The sequence below is a fragment of the Lipotes vexillifer genome, unplaced genomic scaffold, assembly GCF_000442215.2.
Source record: "Lipotes vexillifer unplaced genomic scaffold, Lipotes_vexillifer_v1.1 scaffold496, whole genome shotgun sequence".
In the NCBI taxonomy this organism is placed as follows: Eukaryota; Metazoa; Chordata; class Mammalia; order Artiodactyla; family Lipotidae; genus Lipotes; species Lipotes vexillifer.
The window spans coordinates 1535144-1547594 of record NW_006786690.1 but is presented as its reverse complement, the minus strand read 5'-3'; the positions used below and the strand labels follow the sequence as shown (position 1 = coordinate 1547594).

At 43.9% G+C, this 12451-nt stretch overlaps 1 protein-coding gene across 1 annotated transcript in view; it reads left to right on the top strand.

Moving 5' to 3' along the window:
* The window catches only part of CEP85 (centrosomal protein 85), a 25214-nt gene that overhangs the window by 7351 nt on the left and 5412 nt on the right, over nt 1–12451 (top strand). Inside the window, 6 exon segments of the mRNA XM_007459118.1 lie at nt 3144–3835; nt 4657–4790; nt 5201–5318; nt 6396–6581; nt 10790–10942; nt 11164–11318. Coding sequence (XP_007459180.1) covers nt 3144–3835; nt 4657–4790; nt 5201–5318; nt 6396–6581; nt 10790–10942; nt 11164–11318 — 1438 coding nt within the window.

Here is a 12451-nt window from a genome sequence, read left to right as displayed (position 1 = left end):
CCGTGGCATGTGGGATCTTCCTGGACCGGGACACGAACCCACGTCCCCTGCATCGGCAGGTGGACTCTCAACCACTGCGCCACCAGGGAAGCCCATTAATGATCTATTTTATATATAGTAGTGTGTATATGTTAATGCCAAACTCCTAATTTATCCCTCCCCCATCACACCTTTCCCTTTTGGTAACCATAAGTTTGTTTTCTAAGTCTGTGAGTCTGTTTTCTGTTTCGTAAATAAGTTCATTTGTAACATTTTTTTAGATTCCACATATAAGTGATATCACGTGATATTTGTCTTTCTCTGTCTGACTTACTTCGCTTAGTATTATAATCTCTAGGTCCATCCATGTTGCTGCAAATGGCATTATTGCATTCTTTTTATGGGTGAGTAATAATCCATTGTGTATATGTACCACATCTTCTTTATCCATTCATTTGTCAATGGATATTTAGGCTTTTTTTTTTTTTTTTTTCTGGCTTCACTGTGCAGCTTGTGGGATCTTAGTTCCCTGACCAGGGATTGAACCCAGTCCACGGTAGTGAAAGTGCAAAGTCCTAGCCACTGGACCACCAGGGAATTCCCCATTTAGGCTTTTGATTCTACCCTTCTCTAAGGTGTTTTACCTTGAAGATTCTCAAGGGACAGGGTAGAGGTGGGTACTGGAGAGCTCAGAAGGCTTTCAGTTTTTTGATAAAGACTGAAATTGTCACTGGCTTAATTCAGACTGCCATGCTTCATAAACCAGTAAGTGATGTAGGCAGAAGTGATCAAAATTTAGCAATAGCTAAGTCTACCCCTTACCAAGAAAGGGAGGTTGCTAGAAAGAACAAATTGCTTTTGGGGGGGATGGGGGTTGAGGGGCAGGGAGTGTATTTGAGGAAAGGAGAGATTTAGAAATATATCCTTGAAGTGGCCAAAACCCAGTGATTTGGGGAATTGTAAACTCTCATACAAATCACATATCCCATACACTAAATTTGGAAAGCCTTTGAAAATTGTAGAAGATAGTGACCCTTTTGAAAATGTGTTGCTATTTCGTTTCAGAATGCTCTAAAACACAAACCAGACTTAGCAAGTGTGATGTAACTTGACATTTTATAGCACTTTCTGAGGATTACAGTTTCCTTAATATAAATAGATAAACCCAGTAGATAAGTGACAAATGCTGACAAAGACCTCACTTCATCATCCGTAGGTGGACCACACTCACCAGAAAATTAGAAAAACCATATTCTCTTGGGCAGCTGGTACCTTTCTTCTTGGCTTTGTTTTTGCCATTACTGCTAGGCATTATGGGCTCAAAACAATTTGGTGAGTCTTTAGAGAGAGTGGTGCTGTGGATGGAGAATGGAAGGAGGTGTTGCTGAGTTCAGCATAGTAGCAGCCCTCATAACCACAGTCTTACTGTCCTCTGTTCCATAATTATATTTTGGGAGTGGGGACCCTTGGTGAGAGTGGATATTATGGTGCCATTATGGAAGATTTCAGATAGAGACCTTACCAGTCTTAGAAGTCTTCATCACCACCAGTCTACCTTAACCCTGTTGACTAGTTCTGTATTTAAGTTTTGGGACATCAAAAACTGTGTCCTTTGACTCTGAAATGTCCTTTCTTGGTCCTGAGAAACTGATGCATGTCATCAAAAATTACTGGTTGTTTTGTTTCTTGTTTGTTCTTAGTATGGCATTTTATATATCCCACGATCATCTGAGTAGAGGAAATTAGAGACTGCATATATTATAAGGGATAATTTGGCTTGCCTGTGTTTTTTTTTTTGCGGTATGCGGGCCTCTTCCGTCGCGGAGCACAGGCTCCGGACGCACAGGCTCAGCGGCCATGGCTCACAGGCCCAGCCGCTCCGCGGCATGTGGGATCCTCCCAGACCGGGGCACGAACCCGTGTCCCCCACATCGGCAGGCGGACTCTCAGCCACTGCGCCACCAGGGAAGCCCTTGCCTGTGTTTTTAAAGAGCTGCTTACAAACCCATATGAGAAGATGATAGCTGATCTGTACTCATATAATTCTGGAAAAGGTTAGTGTCTGTCCTCATTAGCTGAGTGTGTTCTGTGTTGGTTGATGGAAAATGAAAAGAAACAAATCGGAGGTCTACTCTTCTCCGTGGTAGACATGCTTAGTTTGGAAAAGAATACTAGACATAGTTGAAAAAGACGTTTATATTCCTTGTCCCCCTCACTCAGTTTTCTGCCTGCTGAAGGTAACATGTGTGTTTCCTCATATTCCTGTATTGTTCTTCACTTGCAGCCCACTGTCCTGTGTTAATTCTGTGACCTTGTAGTCCTCTTCAGAGTAGCACTTGAAAGTTGGAAATATGTGGAAATATGAACCTTCTACGGCAGGGCCAATCAGCGAGTTTTCTCCCAAGACTAGGCAGGAGCTAAAGGAAACATAAGTCCAGTCTGAAGGAAAGTGAAAAATCACAGTTGTATACAAACAAGTGGGTAAATAAAAGGCAAAATATAAAAAAGAGGATTTCACTGTTTACCACTTGAGAGTGCTCACTGTGCTAGAATGAAACCTGAGAGTTACTAAGAATAACTTCACATATCCCGGCAGTCAGGTCTGGTGTGTGGGAGAGAGAACAGAATCCTGATTCAGATGCTGTGCTCCCTGCCCTAGATACAAAGCAGCACTATCCAGTTTGCCTTATTTTTCGGATAGTTTAGATTCATTGCTCACCTTCGCAGGGGAGCTTTTGGAGATCACAGAGGATTCTGGCAGCCCTTGGAAAAGACATTTTTATTAGATTGGATTATAGCTTAGAGTTACCCAGCTCTTAGAAGAGTAGGATCTAATCCATTTCCCTTAAGTAAGTGATTTTTTTTTTTTAAGTTCCATTTTCAGCTTTGTTGACTGGCAGGATTTTTTATTCAAATACAAAGGACAGAGTATAAGTTAAAAGTGAAGCCAGTGTTGCCTTTTGTTGGTTTGCCTTGTGAATGGCATTTGAGATCCTAGAACACAGATCTCCTGTTTAGGCTGCTGTGTTTTTTGCCTGATACTTGTGATGACAGTGCCCTTTCTGCATGGTCTTAGGACAAGCAGAGAATGTCTGGCATAGCAGCCAAAGTCAAGAAAGCTTGCTGCCTCTATTTTGACTTACGGAAGACTGTTCTCTCCGCAGATTTTTGCAGCTCAAGTAGCAGTCCTTCTTTCCAGCCCATCAAAAGCCACGTAACCATTCCAACAGCCCATGTGATGCCTTCTACTTTGGGGACGTCTCCTGCCAAGCCAAATTCTCCTGCCGGACCCTCTTCTTCCAAACTTCCTTTGTCAGGGTTGACTGAAAGTGTGGGGATGACAAGAAATGGAGATCTCGGTGCAATGAAACGTTCTCCAGGCCTATCTAGAGATTTCATGTATCTTTGTGGTGCTGCTGGAGAGAATGGAGTTGAGCAGTCCTGGTTTCCAGCAGTGGGCCATGAAAGAGAAGAAGAGGCAAGGAAGTTTGATATTCCCAATATGGAGTCTACCCTCAATCAGTCGGCAGTGATGGAGACGCTTTATTCAGATCCCCACTACCGAGCCTCGTTCCACAACCCAAGAACCGACACAAACAAGGAGTTATACAGAGTGTTGCCTGAGACCAAGAAGGCACCAGGCAGTGGGGCGGTATGTGAGCGGAATGGACCACACCCTAGTGGCAGCGGGGTTCTTCCTTTGGGACTCCAGCCTGCTCCTGGGCTCTCCAAGCCTCTACCTTCTCAGGTGTGGCAACTGAATCCTGACCCTTGGCATCCCCGTGAGCGATCTTGTGAGCTCAGCACTTGTCAGCAGCAGCTGGATTTGATCCGTTTACAGATGGAACAAATGCAGGTAGAGACCCTTCTTCCCTTGGATTTTGCAGTTTCTGTGCTGATCATAGAACTGTATAGGTTTTGTCCTATAAGTTTTGACTCCAAAGAAAGCATTTGTAAAAAGGAGGAAAGATGTTTGTAGATAGGAAATGAAGTCTTGTGAATGTCATCAAATCTGTTGGTGGTCTAATTAAACACCAGATAGTTTCTCCAAAGCAGAGGGTTATAAAGGGAAACCCAGAGTTAGTACACCAACACTGACTGTGTGTGTTTGTATTTATGTACCAGTCACTAGGCTAGGTACTTTAACATACAGAATCTTATTTAATCCTTATAGCACTCTGATGAGGTAAATGTAGAAATTTACCAGTTTCTTAGAATAATCTGTCCAGGGTCACAGAGCTGGTGAGTGGCAGAGTTCTAGGGTTCAAAAACTATCTTTGAATCCCAGGTTCTTTCCACTATAACACTTTTGGGTTTAAAAAAAAAAAAAAAGTCCTTGTGCTGCTTAAGAATGGGAAGAAAGGAAGCAGGACACATTCTCCTTTCCTGGTTGGTGAGGACATCTTAGCTCCTGTTTAGCTTCTGTTGCCAGATAATGAAAGACAACTGACCTTTTCTTAGAAACTGGAGCCTTTCTGAGCAGGGAGTGTCCAGCTGGCAGAAGTCTCCCTAGCAGGTTCTTTCCAGTCATACATCAGAGCTAAAATTATTTCATAAACAGTGGGCCTTCTCAGACTGAGCCAAAGTAAGCCTTGACTGCAGACCCAGCTGTAGCTCAGGTGTTTTCAGGTGCCTATAGGTCAAGATTAAGCTGCTCTGGGCCTGCTTGTCTTTCAGCTTCAGAATGGAGCCATCTGCCACCATCCTGCTGCTTTTTCTCCTTCATTGCCCACATTAGACCCAGCACAGTGGATCAGCATCTTGAACAGTAATGAAAACCTTCTGAAGGAAAAGGAGCTCCTTATTGACAAGTAAGGGGGCAAGGGGTGTCATAGGGCTAGGCTCTGCTGTCCCAGCCCCCACTAAGGAGGTCTTCCCAAGGGCAGCGCATCCTCCTCGGTTTAGGACCCTGCCTTGCCTCATGGTAGAGCTAGGTCAGTAAGCAGCCTAGTCCAGTATGTGAGTAATGTGATAGGCCAGTTGCATATCTCTGCAGGGGCTGTGGGGAGTGCCTAAAGGAGGCAGCTGGCTCTTCGCAGCTGATCTTTCTTCATTTCCCGTCAGTTTTCTCATTTGCTCTTCCTCCTCCAGGAAACAACACTGACCAGAATCCAAGGTCTTTGCTTACAAAGTGTGGTTTGTACCTAAGGAAAGTGGGGGCTCATATTGCAAGTGGATTTGTGTCAGGACCCTGGACCTCATTCTATTCTGGCTTTTGCAGGCAGAGGAAACATATCTCTCAGCTGGAGCAGAAAGTGCGAGAGAGCGAACTACAAGTCCACAGTGCTCTTTTGGGCCGCCCTGCCCCCTTTGGGGATGTCTGCTTGCTGAGACTGCAGGTAAGCCTTGGCAGCCAGGATGGCATTCTGCTTGTCATAACCTAGTATCTTCCCTGTGCTTGGCACTGTTAGGCATCCAGGAGATAGAAAATGAACCAAGTAATATAAGGTATCCCTGCCCTCAAAGAGTAAACATCTTAATTATAAAGTGTCTCCTGTTCTGCCCTTGTGGGGGCAGAAGAGGCTTGAGGGTAGATCAAGTGGAAGTCCAGGTGCCTTGGTATCAGGACATACTTGGGAGAAAAGGAAGGCAGAGCAAGGTACGTAGTAAGACCCTAGAACTGAGTGATGCTTTGAGAAGTCTTAATATACCAGCCCTGGCCAAATGGAGGGGGAAGCAGAGGTAATGCAGGATTTAGAGCCATTCCCACTTTTATTCTTCCATGTCTAGGAGCAACTGAAGGAAACCATGCTCTCACTTAGGTCAGTAGCTCTAAAAGAAGTTGGCCAAGCTTCTTCTGTAATTTGGGCTTTTGAGTGATGTCTGTTAGACAGATTATAGTACTGTACTGGCTTTGCCACCTAGTGGGCCTGTTAAGATAGTGTTCCATCTTGTAGAATCAGAATGTTAGTGTGAGAAGGGCCGTTAGATAAAATCTAGTTTGGTCCTCTAATTTACTGATGAGAAAATTGAGGCCTGAGAAGGAGGAAGAATTTGCCTGAAGTCATACAGAGAATGAGTGGAGGAGAACCAGGCCTTGAGCCCAGGTCTTCTGATGCAGTATCCTGTATTCCTTTGTTATACTACAACTCATCAAGTATTGCTTTAAGCCAGTGGTTCTGAAATTTGAGTATGCATCTGAATCACCTGGAGGGCTTGTTAAAACACAGATTATTGAGACCCATCCCCAGAGTTTCTGATTCACTGGGCCTGGGAGTAGGGCTTAAGAATTTGCATTTCTAACAAATTCCCAGGTGATGCTGAAGCTGTTAGTTCTAGGACCACACTTTGAGAAGCACTGCTTAAAGAAATTCTTAGAGAAAGGTGATATTTGACCACAATGTATACTAGGTATAAGTAACGTGTATGGGACTGTCAGGGTAAGGAACTGTTATATATTGAGAATCTCTCTGCAGGAATTGCAGCGAGAGAACACTTTCTTACGTGCACAGTTTGCACAGAAGGCAGAAGCCTTGAGCAAAGAAAAGATGGAGCTTGAAAAGAAACTCTCTGCTTCAGAAGTTGAAGTCCAGCTCATCAGAGAGTCACTCAAAGTGGCATTGCAGAAGCATTCAGAGGAGGGGAAGAAACAGGAAGAAAGGGTGAGCTAAGGAGCTGATAGCTTTCTAATTCACAAAGGAGTTGGCAGTCAGCCCTCTCCTGCCAGACCCTATGCTGTTTCTGGCCCCTATTCTTGGAACCTGGAGGAGCCAATTGGGTGAAACCCCCTACATTGACTTCTTATGCAGGATTGGTCTGTTAGAAATGGAACCCCTTCTTTCTGCTTCATCTGCACACAAAACTACCACAGAGAGGGAAAGCCATATAATCCCTCACTGTCCCAGGTTGTGATGGGCTACCAGCTGGCCTGGGTGGAAAATCAGCCTGGGCAGTCATACGAGATTGTACTGTGGCAAGATGTACCTGTGGTACATCATTCAGCCTGGTTTCTCCTCACTCAACCTAAAAAGTAGGTGAAGAATCCCATATATGCAGATATTTTGGGAGTTTTAACATTTTTGCCAGTGCTCTTAGAATTGCCTTAGGGTGAGATTGGTTATCATAGAAGGAGCTAAATCTTTTGGTTCTGTTCACAGGTTGCACTAATGCAGACATTCTTGGGGGACCAGTTTAATAATGTTTAGTTCTGGACCACTTGCATCAAAGTCAGCTAAAGCAGTGTTTCTTAAACTTTAATGTACTTAAGAATCATTTGGGGATCATGATAAAAATACAGATACAGATTCGGTAGTTGTGGGAGGGAAGGGGGCCCTGAGATCCTGCATTTCTAATAAGCTCCCAGGTGATGTTGGTGCCATTGGTACAGCATAGACTTAGAGGCTTGTTAAAAAAGAAACTTTTAATCAAAATAATACATGTATCTAAGTTAAATAACCAACATGGTATCAAATATCAACATATTTATAGTAAAAATTAGTGGTTCTGTGCCCAGCCCCACTCCACAGAATTATCTGTCCTCAACTCTTTTCTTTCTCCTGATATATATACCTCTATATTTCTGAATAGTATTCTTTTTTTTTTTTTTTTTTTTTTTTTTTGCGGTATGCGGGCCTCTCACTGCCTCTCACTGTTGTGGCCTGTCCCGCTGCGGCACGCAGGCTCAGCGGCCATGGCTCACGGGCCCAGCCGCTCTGTGGCATGTGGGATCTTCTCAGACCGGGGCACGAACCTGTGTCCCCTGTGTCGGCAGGAGGATTCTCAACCACTGCACCACCAGGGAAGCCCTGAATAGTATTCTTTTATTGCATTTTTTGCTGTTTTTGTTTCATGAACGCAATGTCTTTTCTCTGATAATATTGATTATACCTTTTGGGATATCTGCATCTGCTCATAGTGTTGTTTCTTGTTTCCTTCAGGTCTTTTTATTTTGGTGTCTTTCATGTTAGAGGCTTGGTGATCCTTGAATGAAAGAGTGCTCATATTTAAGAATGTAGTATTTTAGGGACTTCCCTGGCAGTCCACTGCTTAAGACTCCACGCTTCCACTGCAGCGAGTACAGGTTCGATCTCTGGTTGGGGAACTAAGATCTCACATGCCGTGCACTGCAGCCAGAAAAGAAAAAAACAAAAACAACGTTATCAGTAGTATTTTAAAGCTGCATGGAAGCTCTGGGTTCATGGTAGTTGCCTGGTGAGCTTCCCTGTGGGATGATCAGACTTAGTCTGCCCTTTTCACTTGGGAACCCTCAAATATCAGTATCTGAATGTCTCATCGCACTCTGTCTAGGAAAGAATCTTCACCCTGCTGCCTGGTGGGGAGACTGGGGACAGGAATGATTTTAGCCTTTGGGTTCTCAACACTGAGAAGGAGATTAGGTTTAAAATCCCACAGTTCTATACATAGATTTTTACTTATACTTATTTTCAACACAGTGCTTCACACTCTCTCTCTTTCTCTCTCTCTCTGCCGTGACTGGTATCCCTGAGCTTGACTCTCTTTCAGTTGTTTTCTCCGGAAAATAAATCTCCAGTCTCCTTTTGGGGAAACCTAGGGTGAGAATGGTATCCAGCTAACCTGAATATAGACTTCTAGTGAATCCCCCTATTTATCAGGTCTATGGCTGATACATACCTCCCTCAGGTATCTGGTGCTTCAAGTACAGGGGTTCTTGCGGGTTGTGAAGGGCACATTGTTTTCCAAGTTGTCTGTAACTCCTACTGCAGATTATAACTCCTTTGCTGCAAGTCATTTATCCCCCCATTCACTTTTATCTTCTGAAAACATGTTGAAATATCTTGTATACTTTTGTCTCCTCTTTTGACTTTTAAAAATCAGTACTTTATTTTTCTCCTGTTGTTTAGAGATGTTTTGGAAGAGAGAAAAGATAAACATCTCTGGCCAGTCTACCATTTTTTTAATTCACAGTTGGTTGTCAGCATTTTTAATAAGCTTCCCAGATGATTCTGATGCATATTAAAATGTGAGAATCTGGAGAATCACATGGAGCTTAAAGATTGTACCTGGGGTAAAGGTTTTGACTGATTTTCAGGGATCCCTCTTAGTACTGTGTTATCTTTGGATTAAATTAGGCCTGTGCCTCTTTGGCATCAGGAGATCTGCCTTACCTTTTCTCTGCTTTCTCCCACTTCCTCCAGCTTCCTTTTTCATGAGCCAAAGAAAAGGCCATAATAGTGAAGAAAAAGTTTCCATTCAACAAATCTTTTTAATTAATTAATTAATTTATTAATTTTTGGCTGTGTTGGGTCTTCGTTGCTGTGTGCGGGCTTTCTCTGGTTGCGGTGAAAGGTGGGCTCCTCTTCGTTGCGGTACACGGGCTTCTCATTGCAGTGGCTTCTTTTGTTGCAGAGCAAGGGCTCTAGGCGCATGGGCTTCAGTAGTTGTGGCACGCGGGCTCAGTAGTTGTGGCGCATGGGCTTAGTTGCTCCATAGCATGTGAGATCTTCCCAGACCAGGGCTTGAACCTGTGTCCCCTGCATTGGCAGGCGGATTCTTAACCACTGCGCCACGAGGGAAGCCCCATTCGACAAATCTTAATTGATTGCCTGCTCAGTGCCAAGCATTGTGCTGTGTGTTGGGGATATGATAGTAAGCAAAATGGACACAGCCCCTCCTCTCAAGGAGTTTAGAGTCTCATTAGCCCTTCCAGATGATTGCTTAGCTTTATATCCTATGTGGTGCTTAGGGAAGAATGCATTACCTACCTCAACAGAACAGACCAGACCGGCTGTATGTCTACTGTATATACAGTTATATTTACTTTTGCAATTCAGTTCTGATGCAGACCACTTAGAGTTAGCATCAGATTCCACAGGTTTAAGGACATGGTCCCCCAAAAGACTATGCTTATTTGTTACTTCCGATGCCAGCTGCAAGTTTTGGGTTCCCTAGACTGCCTATATACTTCTGACCAACTGGCTATAAATCCAGGGGTATCCATGACCCCTTCAGGTTCAGTAATTCACCAGAGCAACTCAGAACTCAGGATTACTTCGGATTACAGTTTTATTATAAAAATACAAATCAGGACAAGTCAAATAAAGAGACAAATAGGATGAGGTCTGGGAAAGTCCTCAAAGCAGGGCTTCTATACCTTTTCTCCCTTGGAATCAGAGCGTGTCATCCTCCTAGCACATCCATGTGTTCACCAACCAGGAAGCTCCACTGAGCTTCGGTGTCCAGAATTTTTAATTGGGGTTTTATTATGTAGGCATGATTGAACTCAATCTCCTGTCTTTGTCCCCTCTTCACAGGGAGTTGGGCTGAACTCCATCGGTCTTTATTATAGTGACCAGTCTGCATTCTGGGTCATCTCATTAGCATAAATGCATTTATGGTGGGCTCTGGGCCACTAAGAAAAACAAAGATACTCCTTTTCTATTATTTGGGTTATTCTAAGAGTTTAGAAGTTACCTCCCAGGAAGCTGGACAAAGACCAGACAAATTTTTTTTTGGCTGCACTGTGCAGCATGCGGAATTTTCCCAACCAGGGATCCAGGGATTGAACCCAAGCCCCCTGCAGTGGAAGTACGGAGTCTTAACCACTGGCCTACCAGGGAAGTCCCAGATTCCTTATTATGCGGTAGAGCTACCAATTATTGAAAACTGCCAAAGGAGCCCCCCTTCCTTGCCCTTGATTAGAAAGTTCTTGTGTGTTAACTCTGCATTTTATGCCCTAATCTCAAATGGCAAAATTTTATCAGCTTCCTGCATTCATTGTAGTGGAAAACATTTATAGCCCTAAGGGCAAAGACATCACTTCAAAAAAAGTTCATGTTCAGGGTTGTAGAGGAGTCAGTGGACACAGATTCTCGACATTTCTTCCCAATAGGTCAAGGGTCGTGATAAACATATCAATAATTTGAAAAAGAAATGTCAGAAGGAATCAGAGCAGAACCGGGAGAAGCAGCAGCGTATTGAGACTTTGGAACGCTACCTGGCTGACCTGCCCACCTTGGAAGACCATCAGAAGCAGAGCCAGCAGGTAGCAGCAATGTCTGGGCATACCTGGGGCAAGAAGGGAGTGGCCAAGCAGGGGGGCTTTCTCAGCCTCTGCTGCATGCAGTTACCTTGTGGCTTCCTGAAAGGAAGATCCCAAAGGAGTCATGTCCACACTCATATCACAACTGAACTGCAAATTTTTTGAGATACCCAGACAGAGTCTTCCTTGGCCTGTTGACCTAAGCATGGAATCCTGTCTTTCAGCTTAAGGATTCTGAGTTGAAGAGCACAGAGCTGCAGGAGAGAGTGACTGAGCTGGAGAGTTTGCTGGAGGAGACCCAGGCAGCCTGCAGAGAGAAGGAGGTTCAACTGGAAAGCCTGAGACAGAGGGAAGCAGAATTCTCCTCCACTAGACATAGGTAAATACCCCTGTGGGGTTGAGGAAAGGAGTGGAGAGCTATGTTCTGGTCCTGGCTACCCCACTCATTACCTGTGTGACTTTGGGCAAATCACTTCACTTCTCTGAGCTTCATTTTCTTTGGATTGTAAGTAATAGGAAAGCTGTTCATGGACAAGGACTGTGTCTTTGAGATGGAATGTGGGGGGTATAGTGGTGCAGTGGGGTGGGATTTGTCACTGTGTCCTTTGGAAGGCTCCAATCCAGTACCTGGCATAATAATACTAGATAATAATCCTTGAATATGTATGTGTTGAATGAACGGGAGCACTTTATAAACTGGAAAATGAGTATCTCTATATTTGCAAAAGTAGATCCTGGTGCTGAGGACTGGAGGTTATCCACATTTTGAATCTTGCAAGGTAAAGCCTACCAGGAGCATCTGTTTCTTCTCCTCAGCCCTAGGGATTGCTCTCGATTGCCACAGCAGGTTCTGAGAACAAAACAGGATGCCATAATGTACTCTCAGGGTGTCTTGGGAGCCTCCTCCATGTTAATAGCAGTTTCTGAAAATGTAGTGGCTGTGTTTCAGCAGCCTCTTGGACCAAATCCAGCTGCTAATGGGATGGATTGGATTTCTCATCCCATATTCAACCACAGTAACCCTGTTGTTTATTTCAGCAGATGGGCCATGACGAAAGTGATTGTGGGGATCCATGGGAGGAGACCATTGGTTGGAGTCAGAAGCGAGGTTAGGGGACATAGCTGGGTCTGCCCCAGACTGTATGTGCAAAGAAAAAAGATTTTTTTGGTATTTTCTAAAATTTCTGCATTGTATACATGTGACTTTTGTAATTTAAATACATGTGATGAATGTTTACTTTTAAATATCAAAACAAAGAATAAAAAAACCTTGGGCAGGTAGAGAATTGGTAGCACATTGTATAGATGCTGACCTCTAGGGAATGGAACTAGCATAGACTGAGCAAGCAGCTTCTGTGTGGCACTCCCTACATTATACAGACCTAAGACATTATCCCCACCTATGGCTTGGAAGGGTGTAAATGTCTTGCCCCAAAACATACAGTAAATAGCGGAATCAGGAATCAAAGCCACATCCCTCTAACTTCAGAGTTCTTTTTTTTTTTTTTTTTT